The 23,403-nt window shown below is 33.1% G+C and overlaps 1 protein-coding gene and 1 non-coding gene across 2 annotated transcripts; both read right to left on the bottom strand.

The window, feature by feature from the left end:
• Positions 1–3,752: 3,752 nt before the first annotated feature.
• Positions 3,753–9,221, bottom strand: LOC143203459 (methyltransferase-like protein 22). The gene is made up of 6 exons (XM_076415623.1): positions 9,074–9,221; positions 7,714–7,804; positions 7,552–7,662; positions 7,227–7,412; positions 6,997–7,164; positions 3,753–4,922 (listed from the first exon to the last, which is right to left on the bottom strand). Exons 2-6 carry the CDS (start codon positions 7,799–7,801, stop codon positions 4,645–4,647), a joined length of 831 nt encoding a protein of 276 aa, XP_076271738.1. The 5' UTR covers positions 7,802–7,804; positions 9,074–9,221; the 3' UTR covers positions 3,753–4,644.
• A 13,445-nt stretch (positions 9,222–22,666) lies between these two features.
• TRNAS-AGA (transfer RNA serine (anticodon AGA)) lies at positions 22,667–22,748 on the bottom strand. Its single transcript has one exon. It is a non-coding gene; the product is annotated as a tRNA-Ser (tRNA).
• Positions 22,749–23,403: the final 655 nt, after the last annotated feature.

Raw genomic sequence — 23,403 nt, 5'->3', positions numbered from 1 at the left:
TCAACAATTCTGCCTATTTTTCTTGCATTTCACATAGATCATCATCGAGTAATGCCTTCAAATACTTGTCTTAAAATTGTTTTGCTTGTCCAAAACGGTCTATGTCTTCATCTACGTCTATGTTAAAATTGCCATTTTCAAACCAGTATTCGCGTGCCAAAATTAATGGAGCATTAATGGAGTAAAAAGTAATACTTTTTAGTAGTTTTTAGAAAAAGTGACACATTTTCCACGCACTGAAAACATGTTGGTTACACCATCGATTGTAAATCCTTTAAAATTCCATTTATTCCATAAATATATATATATATATATATATATATATATATATATATATATATATATATATATATATATATATATATATAGATCTAATATACTAGTTGATAAAATGGCATCTTTATTAATTAGACTGGATACATGTTTAGTGATATCTCTGTAAAACAGTACGAGAATCGTATCCGTATAAGAGTACTCGTCGAAAAGTTAAAACGGACGAACAGAAATTAGGCCGTAATATTCGGAATATCGCGAATTAAATTTATCCACAATGGCGCCCAAATTGTATCCCGTGGATGGAGATAACTCGATCAGATCGGCGTTTGTATTTGCAAAACGGAGTCGACGACGTTAACGATTTTCCAGCTCGTTTGCTCTCTATACAGCCTTCGGATGGGGAGGCTCTTGTTTCGTTTCGGTCCCATAGTCAAAGATTAATCAGCTTTTGTATTCGGCATATGCAAAATTACTCTATTGTGCACTGTTCCATCGTTACAGTGAGCTAATAACAAAATATATCAAACAAAATTTACAGTATATCTGCTATTACTGATCTTAAATTAGGGCTGTGAAGTTTGAAAGATTTACTTCATCACATTTGAACATTGATTTTTGTAACTATTAGGCGCTGGCGGGAATCCTAATCGGAGATATCTAACAGGTCAATTGAAAAGTCCCCGACCTGACACCTAGATGGCGCTACTAGAAGTAAATCCATATGTTTTTTAGTTAGCCCTAACCGTCAAAAGATGAGTGAGTGAGTCATTAGTTTGTGAATTATAGCATTTTGAGTGAAGCAACTTTTGTTATCGTGAAAAAATTGATAAAGAATTTCGCGTGTTGAGAAAATATTGCTCTTTAAAGGGAAAAATACCTGCCCCAGGAAAATCAACCATCAAGTATGCTAAGTTTAGGCGTGGTGAATGGACGCCCAAAAGCGGTTGTTACCGACGAAAATATTAAAAAATCCACAAAATGATTTTGAATGACTGTAAATTGAAATTGAATGAAATATCAGACACTCTAAAGATATGAACTGAACATGTACATCATATGATTCACGAATATTTCGGTATTTGAAAGCTCTGTGCAAAGTGGGTGCCGCGCGAGCTCACTTTTGACCAAAAACAACGAGTTGATGATTCGGAGCAGTATTTGAAAATGATCAAGCGTAATAAACCTGAGTTTTTGCATCGATATATGACAATGGATGAAATATGGCTCCATCATTTCACTCCGAAGTCCAATCGACAGTCATCCGAGTGGACTGCACATGATGAACCCCCTCCAAAGCGTGGCAAAACGCAACAGTCGGCTGGAAAGGTTATGACGTCTATATTTTGGGATGCGCATGGAATAATTTTCATTAACTATCTTGAAAAAGGAAGGACCATCAACAGCGACTATTACATAGCGTTATTTTGCCGAAAAATGTGTTCTACTATGGTAGGCAGGGGACTTTTCAATTAATCTGTTATAGGTGGCTATAAACAATCTTAGTTAACTGTTAAATTCAATGGTTTAGACATTTATGTACGTTGATTGATTTGTTCAATGTATACATACGATAATCATAATCAACATTCATTACGGTCTTGGTTTCAATTACTTCAAAGTGGTGCTATTGATATCAATGACAAAAAATGGCATAGAGAACTAAAAAATCTAAGATAACAAATCGCAAGACTTATTGGACAAAGATCCAGCTCAAACTTTCAAAGAATTTTCAGATACCTCAGCAGTTGATGAATCAATTGTTTTCAAACGTTTACATGGGATGGGAAAGATCCAAAAGGCAGAAAATTTGCTGCCACACGAAAAAAAGAAGACTTATTTCTGTAGCGTACTGTAACTGTTGATGAAAAGTGTATCTACTACAATAATTTCAAGTGCAAGACCTCATGGGTTAGTCCAGAAGAGTCATCCACATTCACACTGAAGCGGAATACTCATGGCCATTCATTCAATGTTGTTATTTCGTCAATAGCATTTAAGGGTTTCCTAATTAGTGTCTGTATACACTGAATAATTCAATAATACTAAATGGGAAACTGCTATATTATGTAGAGAAATGTCTATACCGTCCCATTTAACAATTAGGTTAAGCTGTTTAACTATTGTTTTCACTGATACTTTACATATGATTAAAATACATGCAAACACCTATTACATAAAGGCATATATGAAAAATGACGAATGCCATGATGCCATTGGAGATGATGTTGAAGATTTAATTCTTCAGTGAACTGTTTTGCAAACTAACCTCTTGGGGTGAAAAGTTGTTTTAAATTTGTTTTCATCTTTTCGACGAGGAAAATCATAGATAATAAGCAATCCATAAATATACTTGAAGATTTTTGGAAAAGCTTGATTGCGTTAATTAATTAAATATCATAATAATCATTATTAATAAATACAACAGTTCAAAGCATTGAAGGTGCATAAAACTAGTTAACTAGGTTGTTTAAGTATCGCCGTTTCCCTGAAGTGAGAAATTGAGAAACTTTGGAGAATCATTATATCGAAAGTTTGGTGAAGCTAGGTTAATATAAGAGAGGCACCGAGCAAACAGAAAACACGTATCTAGCAAAAAGGATGTTGCATCGGCTCGTTGTCGGGATTTCTGGATAATGGGGGTTCTATCTTTCCCCGAAATTCTGAACGAATCGGGATATAAAAAAGGGTTTCTTGAACCTATCTTCTCAGCCACCACCAAGAACCAGAGGGAGTTACAGAACCAAGACCAGAAACAGTAACATAATTACAGAAATAGTAAAAAAACACGAATTAAGAAACAGTCAAAAGAGTCAAGAATTAATCAGAATTAAGAGGAACGATGAATTATCAAGAATGGAAGTTAAGAATCAAAAAGAATTCTTATATATCATGTGCATAATCATCAATTGGAATCAGTATTATTTTAAACTAGACAGACGATAGAGTAAGACCAGATTTCCATCCAATTCATAATTCTTTCATCATTACGTATCGATTTAACATCTTTAAGTGTATATATTTTTAAATTATTCATTTAAATAAACAAACTCGTCTTTGTGCATTAATTTACACAAAGAAGAGAAACATATTTTTTTCTGCAGAATATTTGAATCTCCTTTGTGGAAAAAGTTATTTTACCATCTCGGGGTTAAGCCACGAATAAAGCTATTTCCTGTAGTCTTCTTGAACTCAATAAATTATTTCATGATCAATTTTGACTGGCCGATTAGAAAGTTTATTTCCAATAAATTTGATGATTCAGATGATTACTAGGAAAAAATGATATTTATTATTACATACATTAGATATCACACTGGGTGCATATGAAATAACATCGTACACATTTTACCGCTGATCTTTGGTCCGTTAATTGTAGCTTTTTTTATGTTTCTTTGAAGCATCCTTGAATATTTGTGGGGTCATCTTCAACATGACTCTGAACGATTTTTGTAGGAAAAATAAATAAATTTTTACTATTTAATAGAAAACCCCTTGTGTAATTAGCCTAAAAATCGCTTAAATCCCGAAATATATGATAACATTAGTTAAATATATTCAATGTTAAACATACTAAATGTTCAATATCTTAAACTGAAAATAGTAATAGTCACTCTGAGTGAAAAAAAAACAAATATTACCAAGAAATCCTATAACAAGTTTCCAATAGTATGCAACCGACTATACTTATATAAAGCTATACATTTGAAGCCCAAATTACTTGTTGACATTGGTTTCCACGTCTGCTATTAATTCTCAAATGCCGAAATAGATAAGACAACTCCAGCCAAATAAATTCTATGTTATATACGTTAAACTGAATAATAGCATGTTATCCTGAATTAAAAAACAAACTATATATTAGTAAGAAAGCTTATAACAGGTTTCCAACAGTATGCAACCAACTATACTTAAGTAAAGCTAAAATTACTACGATTTTGGATGTCACGTCTGCTATTAAGTTTCAAATCCCTAAATATATAAAAAAATCCTGACAAACATATTCAATATGATATATGTAATAATAGCATGCTATTCTAAATATTAAAAAAAAAAACTAAATATTACCAAGAAAAGCTAAAAATAGGTTCCTAACATTATGCAACCGACTATACTTATGTAAAGCTCTAAATTTAAAGCTCAAATTACTTGTCGATGTTGAGTATTCTGCCTGTTATTAACCAATGTAGTAATAATTTAACCACTACAAATATATATAGTATCGTTTTTTGGTAAGATTTATTGCTGTCTTATCCAAAAACATATTTAAACGTATTCAAATATAACCGCTATAGTATTTATATATAATAAAACAAAAATATATATATTTATAATACAAGGAAACATCACGAATCCAACCGAAAGTCTCCGTCAAAATTTCGACGTGATCTTCCACAGCACCAGCTCCTTCACCTTTTCGTAGAGAAAATACTGGGGAAAATCCGTGTCCAGCTGTTCGACGTTGAGATTCGTTAGGGTGGCCAGCCGCTCGGTGAAGTAATCGTAACAGGGGGCGCTCGTGTCGCAGTCGCGGATGGTAAAGACGTAGCGCTTCTCCAGGGCGACGTACAGGGTTCTTTTGGGGGGAATGTCCATGAGTTTTTGGACGGTTTTGACGAAGGCCTCAGTTAAGTGGTCGTCGTATATCACTAAGAGGTTAAAGAGTGTTCCTATTAATTCAGTTCATTGTTCAAATACTCGCCTAGTACTGTGTGTTTTTTATAGGGGTTCAATTTCAGAATAAGAGGTTATACCAAGTTTTATTGGTTTATGTGGAAGTTATTATAAAGGTATTTCTAGCAAAAACTTGTTATAGTTACATGAGAATCTGCTTTAATGTTGGTGTTTCAAAACCAATGAGAAAATATATGATTAAAAAAAAAGGAAACATGTTTGTTCTAATATTTTTTTAAAGTTTTGACAAAATTTCGTTACCAATAGGAAGTTAATTAAGCGAAGATCATCAAAAACAGACTTGTTAGGCGAGGGCAGTTTGATAAATCAGTGGCATTTTGAACTCAACTATTACTCTCAATTACCATATATTAACAGATTACTGTGAGCAAGCTGCGTTGTCTAGTTTTTGTCGAATATTAACAAAGTTAAAAAAAAGTGTACTGAACAGTATTTTTACGCCAAAAAACATCACAAAAACCAAGGAAAGGCTTGATAAACGCTCCACACCATCAGTTTCATTTATTAAGAAGTGCTGAGTTACGCTATAGTGATATCAACAGAGTGACACTGAACATTAAGGGTGTAAAAAGTCATAACGAAAGAAATTATTGATAAAATCCACAGAATAATATTGAACGATCGGAGAATGAAGGTACCTGAAGTGATGGAACTTGTAAATAGTGTTGGGAACTATCGACTGAAACTGACTATCGACTGTTTAGTAATTGACTACTTTTTACTATCGACTGTTCCAGTTCGCTATTTTTGGTCCGACTGATTTTACTACTTTTTACCAGTAACTGTTTTCGGTCCAACTGATTTTGTTACTATTTACTATCGACTGTTTCAATCGTATCTGTAGTTACTATTTTTGGTTCTACTTGTTTCACTCGACTGATTTTTAACGTTCTGGCTCCGTCGTCCTAACCGCGAGCTTGACAAAAATGTACCCAATTTATGTTTACATAGATTTATATGTAATATATGTAATTTTATGATTTTTTTGGTAGTTTGTTTGTTAATAACAATATGTTGTATATTAATATTATAGCATTTTGGTACGATATTTTTCAAGATTGTTAATATAATGGGGTAGAAAGATTAAAATTGGGAATGATAAATAGTAAAATATTCTGATCTCTATTTTTCTTGATTTTGTCAAAAAATAATTTCCGTTCAATAGTAAATATATGTTTTTTTTCTATGTTTAGGTATGTTTAATTTTTATTTAGTATTGATAGTTATTGTACATCTTTAGTTTTTAGGTTTTGCTTAAGTTCTATTGTATTGTTTATATTTTATTATAGTATATTATTTAAAAATAGCAATTAATTCATTAAAATACAATAAAACTTTTGTGGGGTGTTATTTCATTCCATAGAAAAAAATCCATTCCTTTTTAGAGATCCACAGAACATTCAAATATAAAAGTAATTCTACATCGTTTTTCTTTTTTAAAGTTAGTTCTCTTAGTAATTACTATTTTCAGTCAGTAGTTTTTTAACTACCGACTGTTTCGGCTGTTTTGCGACTATTGACTGTTTCGACTGTTTTCAGTCGATAGTTCCCAACGCTACTTGTAAGTATCTCAATTGAGTAATGGGTGATACATCACGTTTCACAGGAACATTTGGACACAATTGATTTAAAGCAAAAACGGTCGTATTTGACGAAGAAAAAAGTGTTGGTTCATTAACTTTATTATGTGTGGTTGCCATGGTAAAGATGCAGTAGCTGGGCTACGAAACTTCTAAGAAAAACAGGAAGATAAAAGAGTACCAAAAATAATATTAAAGAAATGGGCGACACTTTTCCATCTTTGACATCGTTGGTTTTAAAAACAAATCAGGACTCAATACCTTATTAATAAATAATTATTGTGTATATGTCAGTACTTCCCTGTTCTTGAGATAATTAACAGAAAGGAAGAAAAGCAAATATTTGAATTTAACTTTACCAGTCATTTTTTAGGTCTTCTGGACTTGAACATCGAAAAGAAATATAGTAGTGGTGTTAAATGATGTTGCCTTCACAATTTTTACTCACCATCAGCAGCTAATACAATAGTAACCTTAGGTAATATAGAAATGATGTTCTCAGACAAATTATCAGCCTTAAAATCCAATTCCTGAACATCAATCGGATATCGAACAACGTGCTTGTTTCTGGCTACATTTCCCTTGATCAAGCTGAATATCTCACCTCTGTTGATATCTGTAAATGTACAATAAACCCGATAATTTATTAATTTTAATGTTTCCTAAAAAATCAGATACCGGTACAAATGACTGGACAGAACATAGACGCTATTATGGAGGTGAGTCCTACCCCACTACCCAATTCCAGAATATAGTCATTACCGGAAAGGGTTTGACCATAATGAAGCAGCCAGTCGGAAAGGAGAAGAGCACCTCGCCATACTTGTAAACCAACTAAATTTAAACTTGTGCTATAGCTATGTTCTGAAAAGAAAAAGCAAAAGTGTGACCTGCATGACTTATATGGGCGGTATAATGTGGAAATGTAATTATTTTCAAAACTTTTCGAGACGGTTGACATGATATTTCAAGTTCTACGGAACCGATTCACGTTAGAACGTACCAATTTCTATTGATTCTCCATGTCCTATTTTCCGTCGAGGTAGTATGTGATCTCCATCAGAATCTTGTATGGAATATTTTGGCAAAGCAAAGGAAAACGTGCTTACCACATCTGAAAAATCACGGAGCTCGTATATTCGTCAAATCTTATTTAAATACTTACTCTTTGGATCAACCGTTGGCTTGGATTTAGAGCTATAGTCATGTTCTTCATAAAGCTCCGACGATACTTCATAACATGTGTCGTCCATATCCTGAAACAATGAGATTTCATATGGTATGTGGACATTTATAGGGATAGGAACAAATCGAACATGTACTTATTGGAATAGTTGTTAAATGAGTTGTATAATAGAGCCTGACACACGTTTTACTTTTTATAATTCAAGATTTGGGAACAAAAACTGAAGCTACTATATAAGATACTACAACAAAATCTACAAATGGACGAAAGATTGGAAAATTCAACTTGATAACTCCAAATCTGTCCACGTTAATTTTGCATTGCGGCGAAATAATAAAAACTTAATTATATCACTCAATGGATGCCCGATTCCTCAAGCAGAATCAGCAAAATACCTTGGAATCCATTTTGACGGTAGACTAAATTGGAAGCATCACGTTAGACAAAAAGCAAAACACATTAGAACCTGGTTAGTCGGAAGATACTCTCAACTTGATCTAAAATCAAAAAGGTTGATTTATAAGACAATCATAAAGCCAATTTGGACCTATGGGGTACAAATATGGGGTTGCACTAAAAATTCAAATGAAGTAGTCATTCAACGCTGTCAAAACAAGGTTCTTTGATTGATTACCAATGTCTATCGCTACGTAACCAACGAAAAACTGCACGATGACCTGGAAATCAAATGGATTTGCGAAGTTATGCAAGATTTCGCCTTGAAACACGAAAGAAGATTACTAAATCATACTAACGTGGAAGCAATACAACTGCTGGACAACGCGCAGGATGTCAGGAGTTGAAGCAAACCAAACCATACGAACTTATATAAAGTGTATACTTTTAGTGTAAACTATAGCTATAAGTTATTATAATTTTATAATTCAGGAATACATATTGATGTATTTTCACGCACTCGTCTTGCTTGTGAATTAATCCAAGTACAAATGAAATGTAGTAATAAATTAATTTATAATTAAGATTGTACTAAGCGTATCTAATAGATGTTATAAAAAATGTCTCAAATTATAATATTGCATACTTAGCCTAGCGACATTTCTTAGAAAAACCGGTAATGACTTTCCGGTACACCTCGTAAATTTCATCAAATTCATAATATTTTTAATATCAATGAAATTTTACAAATAAATCAACTATCTAAAGTAAAAAACAACATCAATCAACTAGTTGAGTTATATAAGCGGCTAGCGCATAGAGGTCACGCAAAAAAATCTTCAAAAAAAGAAAAACAACAAACAATCGAACGGGATTCGTCGAAACAAGCGCAACGTCGAAACATGGACGACACATCGAGAATAAGAACACGCCAAAAACTAACCTTATTTCTTCCTTTACTCTTGCCCTCCGCCGCCGCCGTCAACGTCGACCTTAAATTTTTAACGCTCCGTAACTTTCTTTGTCGGATCCCCGTCGTTACATAATTTAATGTCGGTCGAAGCCGACGCGGCCTCTGCACCTGTTTATGTATTAATTTTTATTGGCAAGAATTCCGAACTATTTTCGTAACGCCGGACAACGATCGGTTTTTGTTTCACTGCGTTTGGCAATTAGTCGTAAACATTTAAACTGAAAACAATAGTAATAATAGCATATGCGTTGCGAACCCATGTTGTTTTTCATATAATAATAGGATGTTCAGAAACGAAAAGATGCCTCCATCAATAATTCTTAAAATAATTTTATTTATCAATATAATTTCCTTCGACAAACCTTCTTTCAGACTTACATCTGTGATCTAGTGATTTTCTCATCTTTCTGGCAACATGGCGATTATGCGTCCAAAGAACAATATTGATTTGGCAACGATCCATTTCGAACTTTTTTAGCATTTCGAAGCCGTGTGCCAGCCAAGTCATGTTGCATCGATCAGAACAAATGGTACTCAGAAAAAGCTATGCCTGGTGAGTACACAGTAATTTATTCGCAAATTCTGCACCGTATGGCCGAGTGCTGTCATGCAAGTTGACTTTGGGTCTGTTACTGGCTATTGCTGGACTTTTTGGTAACGATACATCGTTCAATTTGTTTAACTGACGTCCACAGACCATATAGAATATTTCGGGAATAGAAAAAAAAAGTTAGGCTGCGAATATATTTTTATTGTTTTTCAAAGTACTCGTCACGATGATCGATACACTTTTGCATACGCTGAAACCAATTTTCAAACCATTTATGTCATTCCGAATGATGTATCTTCAAAACATGATTTTTGAACGCTTCAATAGCTTCTTCGGGCGATGAAAATCGTTGACCACGCAGTTTATTCTTCACGGATGGCAACAAAAAGAAGTCATTGGGTGCCAAATCAGGGCTGTACGGCGTATGACCCATCAATTCGATGTGTCGACTGCTCAAATAGTATCTTGTTTGAGAGCTCGCATTGTCATGATGAAGAACAATCCGACGTCTCTTGTTTGTTTTCCTTATTTCACCGAAGACTTCCGACAAATAAATGGTTGTGTACCAATTAGAATTTACTGTTCTACGATCCTCTAGAGGCACTGTTGCAATATGACCAGTTTTCCCGAAGAATTAGGCCACCATTTTCTTTGAAGTGCTTCAAATTTGGTTCATCTTGGAACACCCATACAATCGACTGCTGCTTGCTTTCGGGCTCATACAAATATATCCACGATTCGTCACCTGTCATGATTTTATAAACGTTTTTCGAAGCATCGCGATGAATTTCTTAAGCATTTCTTTGCACCAATCGACACGAGCCTTTTTTTGAGCGATTGTCAAATTGTGTGGGGTCCAACGCGAACATAACTTTCGCACAGCTAAGTGCTTATGTAAAATCGCTGGTGGAACTAATGCTTAGGGATGCCTCAATCTCACAATAGGTGACATGATGATATTGCTTAATCATTTCGCACACTGCATCGATGTTTTCTGGTACAAGAGCCGATTTTGGACGACCTTCACGAAACTCGTCGGACAGCGAACTACGACCACGATTGAATTCTAAACCAGCGATACACGGTGTTTTTTGATGGAGCTTTATCGCCATCGCATTCTTGTTGTGATAATCCACGTCGAAAATCGTCAAAAATCATCGCACGAAAATGTTCACGATTCAGTTCCATTTTTTGCCGAGGCGAAACTTAGATATAAAAAAGCTGCAACCTTATTGAGAACACAAGATATCTCCTAACAATTCAAATAATATGGATCTATTTGTTCTTTCATACTGAAAGAAGACTTAAGTCTATGTCTGTTAACACTTTATTTAATTGTTCAAGACAAAAATGTATTGAGACAAGTTATAATTATTTTATTGTTAATGGGAAAACAGATAATTAAAATTGTATGATATACGTCAGACTGAATGAGAAGAATAGCGACAAAAAATTTAAATATATGATATAACATGTTTTAGGGTAAATGATGTGGCTCGGTGAATGGAGGTAAATCGAAATGAAACAGTGGTGTTTACATGATGTGACCGTTATTTATTGACAATATAAAAAATTAGAAAAATACAAAGATAAAAAGGATGGCAGCGGAGTTACCTGTTGACGAGGCTTGGGCAGTCGATGGTGGCACGTCTTAACCGAACGAGGGTTGAGCACTGAATGACCGATATACCCTTCATTAATATCCCAGATAAACGTCTCGGGGTTGCCGCCAGCTATTCGTTGTCGGGTTTCAGTTGGCACCCCGCCCGTGTTCAACATCTGGGATTATATTTCTGGGTATTTTGTAGACCGTTATTCCACGATGTAAAATTCGACATGCTCAAGGTCGCTACAATGTTATATCAAAATTACTGCTGTGCTCTTATTATGATAAAATCGAAGAGTTAAACAGACAGTTTAAAGACCTATTGACAATATAATAAAATAATCATGAGATATTATCTTGTCTATACAATCAGTCTCAAATTCTTGGTCTACGAATTGTATTACTACTTTAATATTAATACTATTGTATTTTGTATTCATGTATTTTTTAACATACCTGTTGAAGAGTCAAATTTTCTGACTCTATGCCTAAACCCAAAAAAATCCACCTATCTCGGTAAGTATTTTAACCAATATGGATTTGTTTAGGTAAATGAACCCCGTAAAAAAATAATAATAAAAAAATGAATAAAAAGTGGTCACAGTGTACATTTAGAATGACAGTTCTAGTAGACTAGTAATATTCCGTTACAGTGTCACAATAAGCCACGATAGTCCACTAATGAACAGAAAGTTTCTGTACATTGGTTTGTCAGTTTTAGTGAACTGAAAGCTTCTGTCCAAACTCCAGTGGACTAGTTCACGTTATTGCAATTTCAATAGCTTTTGGTGCACCTTTAGGGATCATTCAGCCTGAACTGAGATGCTTTTGTCAGAACTCCAGAAACTTTTTGAAATTTATTAATATGTTATTCCCAGTCATCGCCGACTAGTTAACTAGTAGTTCAAGTTAGAATAAAGTAAAATGAGAGGTAAGAAAACTGAAAATTATAGGACACGTATTCTGCACAAATTCCTTTGAAACAGACGCATCTGTACCTTCATCATCATTAAGACAGGAACTAGACAGTACAACATCAAAAATACCAAAAAGTTAGCGTATATGAAGTAATATTGAAAAGGAGAACTTTTACATATATTTATATGATAGCGTAGAATAGCTCCAGACACTTTCATTCTGCATCACTACATAGTATAAAACAAAGTCGCCTTTTCTGTCCCTATATCCCTATGTGCGCTTAAATCTTTAAAATTACGCAACGGATTTTGATGCGGTTTTTTTCAATAGATAGAGTGATTCAAGAGGAAGGTTTATATGTATAATACATGCATAATATACTAAGGCAACATTGCTAATATTGGAGGTTTCTAACGTGATGTCGTAAATTAACCTATTTTTTTAGGCTTATTTAGCAATTAGCAAAAACGCTGCCTAACCCTACGAGTTAGATCAAATTAATGTACTACAGTATTGTACACCATAAAAAGGTCTACAAAAAAGTCCGCGATGGTATATGTTTATCTTTTAGGGATAACCCACATTAACCATTTTTATTGTTTACTTTTTACGTGAGAAAATGGCTTATTTACGAAGCTATTTTAAGCAATACGGCATTAATCCTTATCGAATTAAGTACCTTAAATACAGTGTGCAATTAATATAGATCAATATGGTTCCTTACAGCAATGTAAATTAAACAAATATTTTCGGAGATATTACAAATTTAAAATTTGCGTTTAAAAATGTGTAATGTAATAAAAATTGTATGAATTTAGATATTCCAAAGATAGCAGGAAATCTTCATAGTAAGTATAGGGGAAGAGGAATTGTTTTACTCCAAATTTAATGCGTGCAGGCCAAGGGCAGTAATGAATGAACCAAAAATACTGGATCGATTTTAATCATGTTTTCATTGAGTGACATAGGCATATATATTTTATGCCCGTGCAAAGTCGGAGCGGGCCGCTATGTTTTTATATACAACGTTCATATTTTTTCTGTAGTGTATTTAATTTAGTATCAGCATTGCACCCGTGCGAAGCCGGGGCGGGTCGCTAGTATGTAAATAAATGTTATTTAAGGGTGTTAGGAACCTATTTTAATGAATTAATGAATGACGATCAATATTGAATTTCTTTATCAACTATCAAAATTATGAAATAGGATCTATTTTAATTAGCAATTTTTGTTATACAATTGGATACTCTACAAAGAAGCAAACCTCTATGAGATAAAATCTGTAAATTACCTGAAAGATGGTAGAAGCTTGATGTTTTTGTTATAATACTATTGATAAATCTACACTTTAAGATGTTAAGTGAAAGATGTTGAATTAGATATCCTAACCAAGATGCTTGAACATTTCGTATAAATTTCGATGTCGAATAGCCTTGGTTGGGTTTCTGCTGCACTTGGTATTAAGCCAACCTGTTATAGAAACTTATTGGCCACCAACGAGTTGCAACCTTATAAAAATAAACATGTTATTGTGTAATATAAAACTTAGTCATCGGTTATCAATTAATACCATATATTATTTATATGGATTATATTAGAAATATGGCTATTTACATAGATTGTTCAAATTTATTTGGATATATAACTTATTTTAGATGTTTATAATAGATAATATAATATTATTATCGAAGAACATTTGTAATGAAATACTTTATTTCATTAAATACATATAATGTAATAGAAAATAGAAACTCTTTTAGAGCTGCTTCATTGGTCATGTGTTTATTGAAGATAACACCAACAATTATGCATTGTTTTTTTTAGTAAGAGTTTTTTAATTGAGAGATAACAATGATTCAGTTATAGATAGTACATTTGAATGACTAAATAATGCACACTAACTTATTAGGAATGAGTTATGACAATTTGTATTACGTGATTGCATGTGTTTTGATCAGAGAGATTTAGTGATGGTTTTAACATTTCTTTCTCTACCTGTTTCTCTAAACTAACAGTTTTTTATTTAGTATTATTGAATTATTAGGTGCATATAGACGCTAGTCATGGATCGCTCAAACTTGCATTTTTGCTGCCGAGGACCATCAAATACTTTTAGAAACTTATGATGATATTACTCCCTCATTATTCCAACGAAAAAGGAGGACGAGGACCAAAAAAATTCGAAGACAATGAATTGTATAATTTATTGGACCAAAATCTCAACTAAAAAACATATGGATTTAATTCCAGTAGCGCCATCTATGGGTCAGACCGGGGACTTTTCAATTAACCTGTTAGTAGCTGATAAAAGAACTATGACGAGGGAAGAAAGCTACTACACGTATTGACTGAAAGTGTAATTTCGAATAATTTCTAGCGATTTAGGGAAAATATTGAGAATATTTAATGGGATATATCAAAAGTAACACCACCAATTGTAAATCTATCAAGCATTAAAATATATTGTAATAAAGGTGCCTCTTTTCAATTAAAAAATTGTTTAGTTGGACATTATTAATCTTGTCAATGCATACTGGAATTTTTTTTAAAATTTTTTATAACATCTTTATTAGATACGCTTAGTACAATCTTAATTTACAATTAATTTATTACTACTTTTCCTATGTACTTGGATTAATTAACAAGCAAGACGAGTGCGAGAAAATACCTCAGTATGTTTTCCTCAATTATAAAATTATAATTATTTATTAATTATTAACCTATAGCTATAGTTTACACTAACAGTATACACTTTATAGAAGTTCGTATGGTTTTATTCGTTTCAATCTCCTGACATCCTGCGCGCTGTCCAGCAGTTGCATTTCTTCCACGTTAGTATGATTTAGTAATCTTCTTTCGTGTTTCAAGTCGAAATATTGGATAACTTCGCAAATCCCTTTGATTTCCAGGTCATCGTGCAGTTCTTCGTTGGTTACATAGCGATAGGCATTGGTAATCAATCGAAGAACCTTGTTTTGACAGCGTTGTATGACTAGTTGATTTGATATTTTAGTGCAACCCCATATTTGCACCCCATAGGTACAAATTGGTTTTATGATTGTATTATAGATCAACCTCTTTGATTTTAGATCAAGTTGAGAGTATCTTCCGACTATCCAGTATAGTTATTTTATTTTTGTTCTAATGTGTTTTGCTTTTTGTCTAACGTGATGCTTGGAAAATGAAATGAAGAAAATGAAATATAGTTCTCTTCGAGCTGATAAAAAGTGAAAAATCCTTTGATTAACATGCGAAGCCCGTTAATAATTGTCAATGGTCGGCTGATAAAAATCGATGGTACCTGTTGCACGTATCGCGAACCTGCGAAAAGGTCGCTGTTTAAATTGGCTGGAGGGACTCAGTCGCTCGGAAATAGAGCACATGGCACTGGAGATAATGGTTGCAGCTGCGACAGCTGCTAAGCACAGCGGGCCAGCACGCATCTCGGCTGGCGGACGCGTGCCGATAAGACCAGGTACCGTCCAGTGGCGTGGGCTCATTGGTACCACCGTATTTTAAGGTATTATTAAAACATATATTTATTTCTTTATGCTTTCAATATGCTAGTTAGAGTAACAACTTCATCATTGGGGATGTCGTGATATTCATTCACAGAAATTGCTCATAAGCTAATCAAACATTTCTAAATACATACGATGACTTTGTTCTGTCATAAAAGTGGCGAATTTGATGTTAATGACAAATAACGAACTGGGGGGAACTCAACTCTCAAGCTCAAACTCTCAGAAAGAACTTTTAGATAGCTGAGCAGTTGATGAACATGTAACAGATACCATTTCGCTGTTTCATCGTCTGGCAGACAAAAAGATAAACAAACTGTTAAAATCGGATGAAACGTATTAATGCAAAAATACTGGGAACATTAAAACAATCGCGAAGGACCACCAGACATAGCACCTTGTGATCAACACGCATAACACCTTTTTTAATTCAAACTGGTATGGAGGAATCTTAGCAAAAGAAGTATATTTCTGTAGAATGTGCAGCTAATATTAATTATAATGCGCAACAATAAAATGTTTTAAAGCAACACACATCAGATACCGATCAAGTCGAATGTTTACAGATTATATATATAATTTTTGTGCCTAGTTATTATCTGTTAAATACTCTATATCTGAAAAGAAAAAGCGTTTGTATCAGAATACCAGGAATATGTAATCCAATCCATAAATTGTGATGAAACAACATTTTCGACACCTTTTACGACTATTGTAAAGATTATTTTAGTATTAATTTGATACAAAAATGGGGAATCAGGAAAAGCCTTAGTTTGCGTATATCTGTACAGTAAGGACGTTAGAGTGACTGAAGGAGATCAGTGGACATCAGATTTTTTAAAATTTAAATAAGTTTTTTTTTATTTATTACTTGATCTACAGTGTAATGTGGGCTCCGAAGCACGGTTCTCGGCATTAAACCTACCGACCGGCGAGTGACCAACTTAAAAATTATCCTAGGAGACATCCGGTCTTACCTAGCCTGGTTACTGGCGTGACTGGGATCATTTTTCTTGTAGGATTTTGCACTCTCTCTTAGGACAATTACAAACATACATTTACGACCCAGTCCTAGAAGGATTCGAACCCGCGACTATATCAACAATAGGAGGACCATCATGTCGTCTTTACCACTGCGCCAACCAAGCCAGTTATTACAAATAAACTATAAGCCTGCTTGATGTGAGTTGTCAATTGCGGAAGAAGTTCCAAACCTAATTTATTTAAAACATTTCTGTATAGTCTTTTTTTCGTGAATTTTTCCGATATTTTAACAATCATCCTGCTATTCAGAGCGAAAACAAATCCAACAAATTAGAGAACATTAAAGTCTGTCTAGGTGTTCTTGAGTAAATGGTGTAGCTAACTCAACTTTGTTTTGTGTATTAAAACTTTAGACTAGATTACTATAATTTGTTATATCAAGTAAAGAAAATATTTATAAAACCGCCTCTTTTTGTGCCACTTTAATTTTTGTGGTTTCCATGCTGTTTGACCATCAGTATAAAAAAGCATTATTTTCTACTCATTCATTACCTTGTATTTAGTTTTCTATACTATACTTTATCTATATCTCATTTTAAGACAGTTTATTCCAAATAACAAGAGAAATAAAAACGATATTTAACATATTCCTACACTATTATGTTAGCTTACAACACTATTATGTTACGATAAAAGAACTACTAAACATATCTTATCATAAATTGTCGCCATTCTTGTTTCCTATATATAAAAATAGATCTCTCGGTTATTTATTTCAATAGATAAAACTTGTGTCCAAACATTTGTTGATGGCCGTTTCGGATAGCTATTTATAGTTGTTAAAACTCGTCGGTCGAAAATTTGGAAATTCTTTTGGATGCTTTAAACGGTTTCTGTATTAAAATAACTATATCCGGCGAGGAATTGTAGACGGATATAATAAATTTATCTAATTCGGCTAGGTTCGTTAATTGAGGAAAAGGTTATCTAAAATTTCTCAAAGAGATGGCTTTGAAGTTTATATTTCTGGCAATTTTTATTTAATGAAGCCATACTATAGCACATTTGAAATGTAAAAAACAATAGAATACTTAAGACACAAAAGGATAAAGGTAGTGTACACAGAAAATCTTTATTGAGCTTGCAAGTATAGGTCACGTTTGTTATTGTTTATGTAGCTAGATAGACATGTTTCATCGTGTAATTTTTTTCATTTAAAAAGTACATGACACACATATTACAACTAGTTATTACTACAATTTTGTAACAATATTTTCTTCATGTTGCTCTTAAAATCCAGATCTAAGACGTCATATCCAACGTCCGTACTCCACGACATCCAGGGTCATGCCCAAATATCTATTATTTGAGAATCTGGCTCGTCTGGCAGGTAACTTGTTTACCAACTACAATTGGACGACTCCATGTAAAGGTCTTATAAAAACGTCCAGAAATATAGTTGAATAAATTTGCCCTTCTTTGTTTTTTCAGTTATATGATGTACCTGATTAATTGTCAAGTAGAGATTGTCGATTTTAATTCAATAACTAGATTGATGCGTTTTTAAACTAGTAGTGGCAGACTTGTATATTCTCTGTAATAACTCTTGTATATTCATAAATAATAGAAAGCCGGATATATATTTATCGATTAAACTGTATAATATAGTATCTCTAAAATATCGAAGTAATATTCATATTTTTGGACTGGAAAAATAAAGGCAGTGCATCCATAAAAATAGAAAACACTCTGGTCTATATAAGTATATATAGAATGTAAAATGGTGTCAAGTTATGATTAAAATTAGTTTACGTTTCTCAGCTGCCGAGCATTTTTGTTTGACGATTTTTTAGATATTTTTTTTTGGTATTTATAATAAAAAATACTTACTACTAAAATTACCAATATAACTATATATATTAGGTGCTTCTATTGTAACCAACGAGATCTATTGGCGAAATTGCAAAGCCATTATTGTCAATATAATCAATAAACAACAAACAACAAAAGCAGGGAAAACGAATTTTGAACCGTTTCATCATTACGATTTCATTATTTCCAAGAAAAAAAGAATAGTGTAGTTTTGTGGCTAGGAATAAAATGTGAAACTATTATGATAATCCTAAGATTGCAAAAAGACATGTGTTTGTCCGGGCCATATCGACAACATAATGGAAAATGTTTTGATTATTATATATTGTATCAAATTTTCTCTATAAATGTCTTTATAAAGCAAAACAACATTCATAATATCAGGTTAATGGAAAAGTTCCCGGCGTGACACATAGATGGCGCTATTAGAATTAAATCCATATAATTTTTAGTTAGTGTATAAATTTGACTGTCGGCTGTCGGATCATTAGTTTGTGAATTATGGCATTTTGAGTGAAGCAACTTTTGTTATTGTGAAAAAAAAATTAATTAAAAGGAATTTCGCGTGTTCATAAAATATTGCTTTTTGAAGGGAAACAATACAATTGAAGCAAAAACTTGGCTTGATGCCGAGTTTCCGGACAATGCCCCAGGAAGTTTTGACGTGGTGAAATGAGCACCGAAGACGGATTCGGCGATTTCTTTATCACATCTATTACGAAAAAAGTAACATTAACTAATATTTAGTAAAATAAGTGTATGAAGACATAACGAAATACAGTACGAAGAGGGAATATATAGTTGTCCGCCTACGCCAATGGGCAGCAGCCCGCATCTGATGCACGAAAATTGGAAAAAACAGGATCCAAGTCGGGCGGACGGGCATCTGCCCGTTCCGTATAATGCAATGGCCCTCAGGTTGGGCGTCGTGTCTGTATCCGCGCGCACCTTGTCTAAAAGACATCCAAAACAACGTTGTTTTCGTTTGACGGCCTATCGACGGCTGGCGTTCGACGTATAGTTCGCAAAATACCCCAGATGCCACCCTGAATACAAAATACGAGATCAGACATATGCTTCTCTACGTATAATATTACGACAAAGCCATTATAATAAGGACAACAAAAAACTATTTTTTGACTGTTTCCTACTCTTATTCCTCTATTACATACTCTACTCTACTCTTAATAGAACAAATTATACTAATCTTATAAACAACATTTAAAATAAGTCTGAAATAAAGTGATTCACTCTAGATTATACGATATATATTCACATGGGCAGGAAAGTTCTGGGCGTATGGCGTTTTATCTTTTTAAAATTGGCTTTATTCATTACCGTAATCTCCATCAAAAGCTACACAATCATTACAGTGCCGTTCTAACAGTTCAATACTACTTTTGTAGAACTATTTATCTTTTGCCTAAAAATAGGCCTGTAACAAGTTGTTATCCACTCAGATGACGATCACTTTGATTCCGGAAAGAACTGATAGATCCATGTTTCATCCATTGTCACATATCGACGCAAAAATCCAGTTTCAGTTTGTTACATTTAAACATGGACAAACATTGCTCCGAATCATCAATTCGTCGTTGTTTTTGGTCAAAAATGAGCTCGCGCGGCACCCACTTTGCACAGAGCTTTCTCATAGTCAAATGTTCATGCAATATAAAACCAACACGTTCTTTTGATATTTTTAATGTGTTAGCTATCTCACGCAACTTCACATTTCGATCAATCGATTCTGTGGATTTTTTTCTGGTTCTCTGGTGTTACAAGCTCATTTGGACGTCCAGTGAGTTCTGCATCACCAATGTCTCTACGATCATATCTAAAGGTAGAAAAACCAATATTTCATTGTTGATTCTAATGGATCGAAATCCTTATAACATTTTCAAGCCATTCTTTCGCTTGAACGGTATTTTTCCCATCAAAAAGCAGTGTAAACTTAAAACACCAAGAACACGATCGGCTTTGATCTATTGTTTTGAAATTAACAAAAATAGTATCACTCTTAGCATAATAACTCAGAAGTTTATGAATATCATAAAATTTTAACAGCTTAACTGTTAGTGCTTAGCTAACAGCTAGAGAAACTAGCGCTGTTAGGCCCAAGACTTTTCAGCCAATGCGTTTTATATATATTAACATTACACCTTAAAAAACCTAATTATTGAGAGAAAATGCTCTAATATATATTAATCAAAACCCAGAGCAAAAGTTAATCGAATGAAACAAGAAGCAACAAAAAAATATGGATACTATTTGGAGAAAGGATGGGAAGAAGCAATAAAGAAAACCTAAAGTTTTTACAAAGTTTTAAAAATTTACGGTAAAAAAAACACGTAATTATAGATATGTAAAAGGTAAGAAAAGGGGCATAATAACTGAAGATGAAGAAATAACAGAGCGATGGAAGGGAATACATTCAGGAGTTGATGTCATTGCACCTAGCATTCACTGATTTGGAAAATGCATTTGACAAAGTAAGAAGAAAAAAACTATGGGTATTAATAGAACAAAGACGCGTAAGTAATAAAATTGTAAGAATAATTCAAGAATAGAACAGTATCAATACCAACATCGTCATTGCAGACAGCATCAAGTCAAAAACCTTCAAAAACTAAGGCAAGGCTAATCCTGTTTGTAGAATTAATTGATGAAATAATAAAGAAAAGCCAAATAGTTCAAACACAATATGGAGAATACAAATATGGAAAAATTTATATGTCGGTAGGAGCTTTTGCAGATGATGTAGTAACTGAAACTTACAGAATATTACAAAGAGATGGAATATGACACTAAGAGAATAGGGAAGGATAGTGTATAAAAGCAAAACTAATGTTATGGTGATGGGAGAGCTAAAAGTAATAAATATCCAAATTGAGGGTGTACCAATAAACAAGTAAATACATTTCAGTATCTGGTATATTATAGAAAAATATATTTAGGTCTATATGCTATAGTTAATGCTCAGAAAGCAAACTGATTGGTTTTTCTGTCATATAACATTATACACAAATATCTGATTATTTTAGATAAAAAAATATGTGAAAACTTTGTAAGTGTCTTTAAAATTTGAGGGTTTCCCTCGATCTCCTTCTTGCCCCCTCGTGATGTCCTGACTTGGTTCCAATGGGATCTCCTCAGAAGTGCACTCTTTCGAAAGGTTTAAAAGAATTTTGAAAGTCGGTCTACATTTGATGGAGAAATCGGCGAAAATACATTATATCCGAATTGAGGAACTACCAATAGACAAGTAAACACATTTAAATATCTGGCATATTATAGAAAAATATATATTATCAAAAAAACATGAATTTATACTTCGCTATAATTAGCAAATCCTTTAATAAAAAGGAGATATCAAGCAAAACTAAACTAAAAGTGCACAAAGCATTCAGTTCCAACACGTGGGTCATTCAATAATTAGTTAATATTTATTATCAAAAGTTATAACAGCAAAGAAGTTAAATTTACATAAAAACTTATAATCCAAGAAGAGTTTAAAAAATGGTTAGAGAAATAGGTTTTCATTAATTCTTGGAACTTGGTTATTTTTTTATTGAAATTAACTTTTCCTGGGTATGACACATGAAAATCTCTTTAATTTTATGTCTAATAGGTAAATACATTATTGGCATTTCTATTTAACTATTTTCTTTACTCAAGACAGAAAACCGTTAATTTTTTTTAGTAGGTTTTAATACAAGATCGAAATTGATACGATACGATAGATATGATTGTTTATTTCATAGAATTTTGATTATGTCGAAATTAAATATTATCAGTTTGATAATATTTCAACAATTTAAACATTGAATGACATGGTGTTTTTTGAACTTTCTATTTTGAAGTTATATTATTGTTTAATTTTTTCGATAACGATAAGGGTTTGAACCACTAATGACTCCAAATTGCACAATAAAAATTCTTAATTAGAGTTTCTCTAAATAAATGACTGGTAACTAATCCACCATCAAAAAATATGAAGTTTACGTCCTGGGATGTAAAAATATCGAAAATTAATTGACAAAATTCAAACGCCTTTATAAATAACATTAAAATTCAAAATCTGAAAACTCTGCTAAAACTGAAAAGAAAAAAAACGCAGTTGGTAGGATTCGAACCTACGCTCCCAGAGGGAATCTGATTTCTAGTCAGACGCCTTAACCGCTCGGCCACAACTGCTACACACTCACTTTCTCATTATCATCCAAGCATCAGCGATGTTGTATATTAACATTAGCTGCTAAATACTTAATATTTAATTGACTAATCTCCGGTAAATATATATAGAGTGTCAATAAACCAGCTAATGTTTTGCGATATTGTTTTAAGCAGAAATCTTTGATATAATACATGTACAAATATTTTAATTCCTACAATGTAATACAAAGAACAAATGAAACGTGATTAAAAGCAGGATATTTTTCTCGTATAAGACACGCTAAAAACATTTAGTTAAAATGCCATTTGTTTGTGAACTCATTCTAAAAGTTTTATTAACTGACAATTTTTCTCTCTGATGATTTATTGTTAAAAATGGCGAATATGATCAGAGAGTTTTGGGAGTTGCATTGCTTCTTTTAAGATATTTCTTCGTTCTACACGTTTGAGAGCCCGATTTACAGTTTTGATCTTTAAGATTATGCCCTCAAGATGCTATTTTCAAATACGAACTATTTTAGCATCCAGGAATATTCATTGTGTATACTAAAGTTCTAATTTCTGTCATTTCAGTGAGAACCGTCATGGTGTCCGTTGATGAGTTTCGAGAATAATAGTTAGATAGTAATTATAAGCTAATTTTACGTATAACAGGTTAATTGAAAAGTCCCCGGCT

Source organism: Rhynchophorus ferrugineus, unplaced genomic scaffold (genome assembly GCF_030347505.1).
Source record: "Rhynchophorus ferrugineus isolate W39M unplaced genomic scaffold, kcgeb_rfMv2 rfM10, whole genome shotgun sequence".
Taxonomy (NCBI): domain Eukaryota; kingdom Metazoa; phylum Arthropoda; class Insecta; order Coleoptera; family Curculionidae; genus Rhynchophorus; species Rhynchophorus ferrugineus.
Note: the sequence above shows the minus strand (reverse complement) of the source record. Positions and strands in the feature narration are given on the sequence as shown.

Bases quoted from the DNA above. Each gene is read 5' to 3' on its own strand.
- LOC143203459 (XM_076415623.1), bottom strand. From the start codon at position 7,801: ATGGACGACACATGTTATGAAGTATCGTCGGAGCTTTATGAAGAACAT. The intron at 7,663-7,713 runs GTAAGTATTTAA...GTGATTTTTCAG, and splicing joins GCCAACGGTTGATCCAAAGA to ATGTGGTAAGCACGTTTTCC. The intron at 7,165-7,226 runs GTATCTGATTTT...GTACATTTACAG, and splicing joins CTGTCCAGTCATTTGTACCG to ATATCAACAGAGGTGAGATA.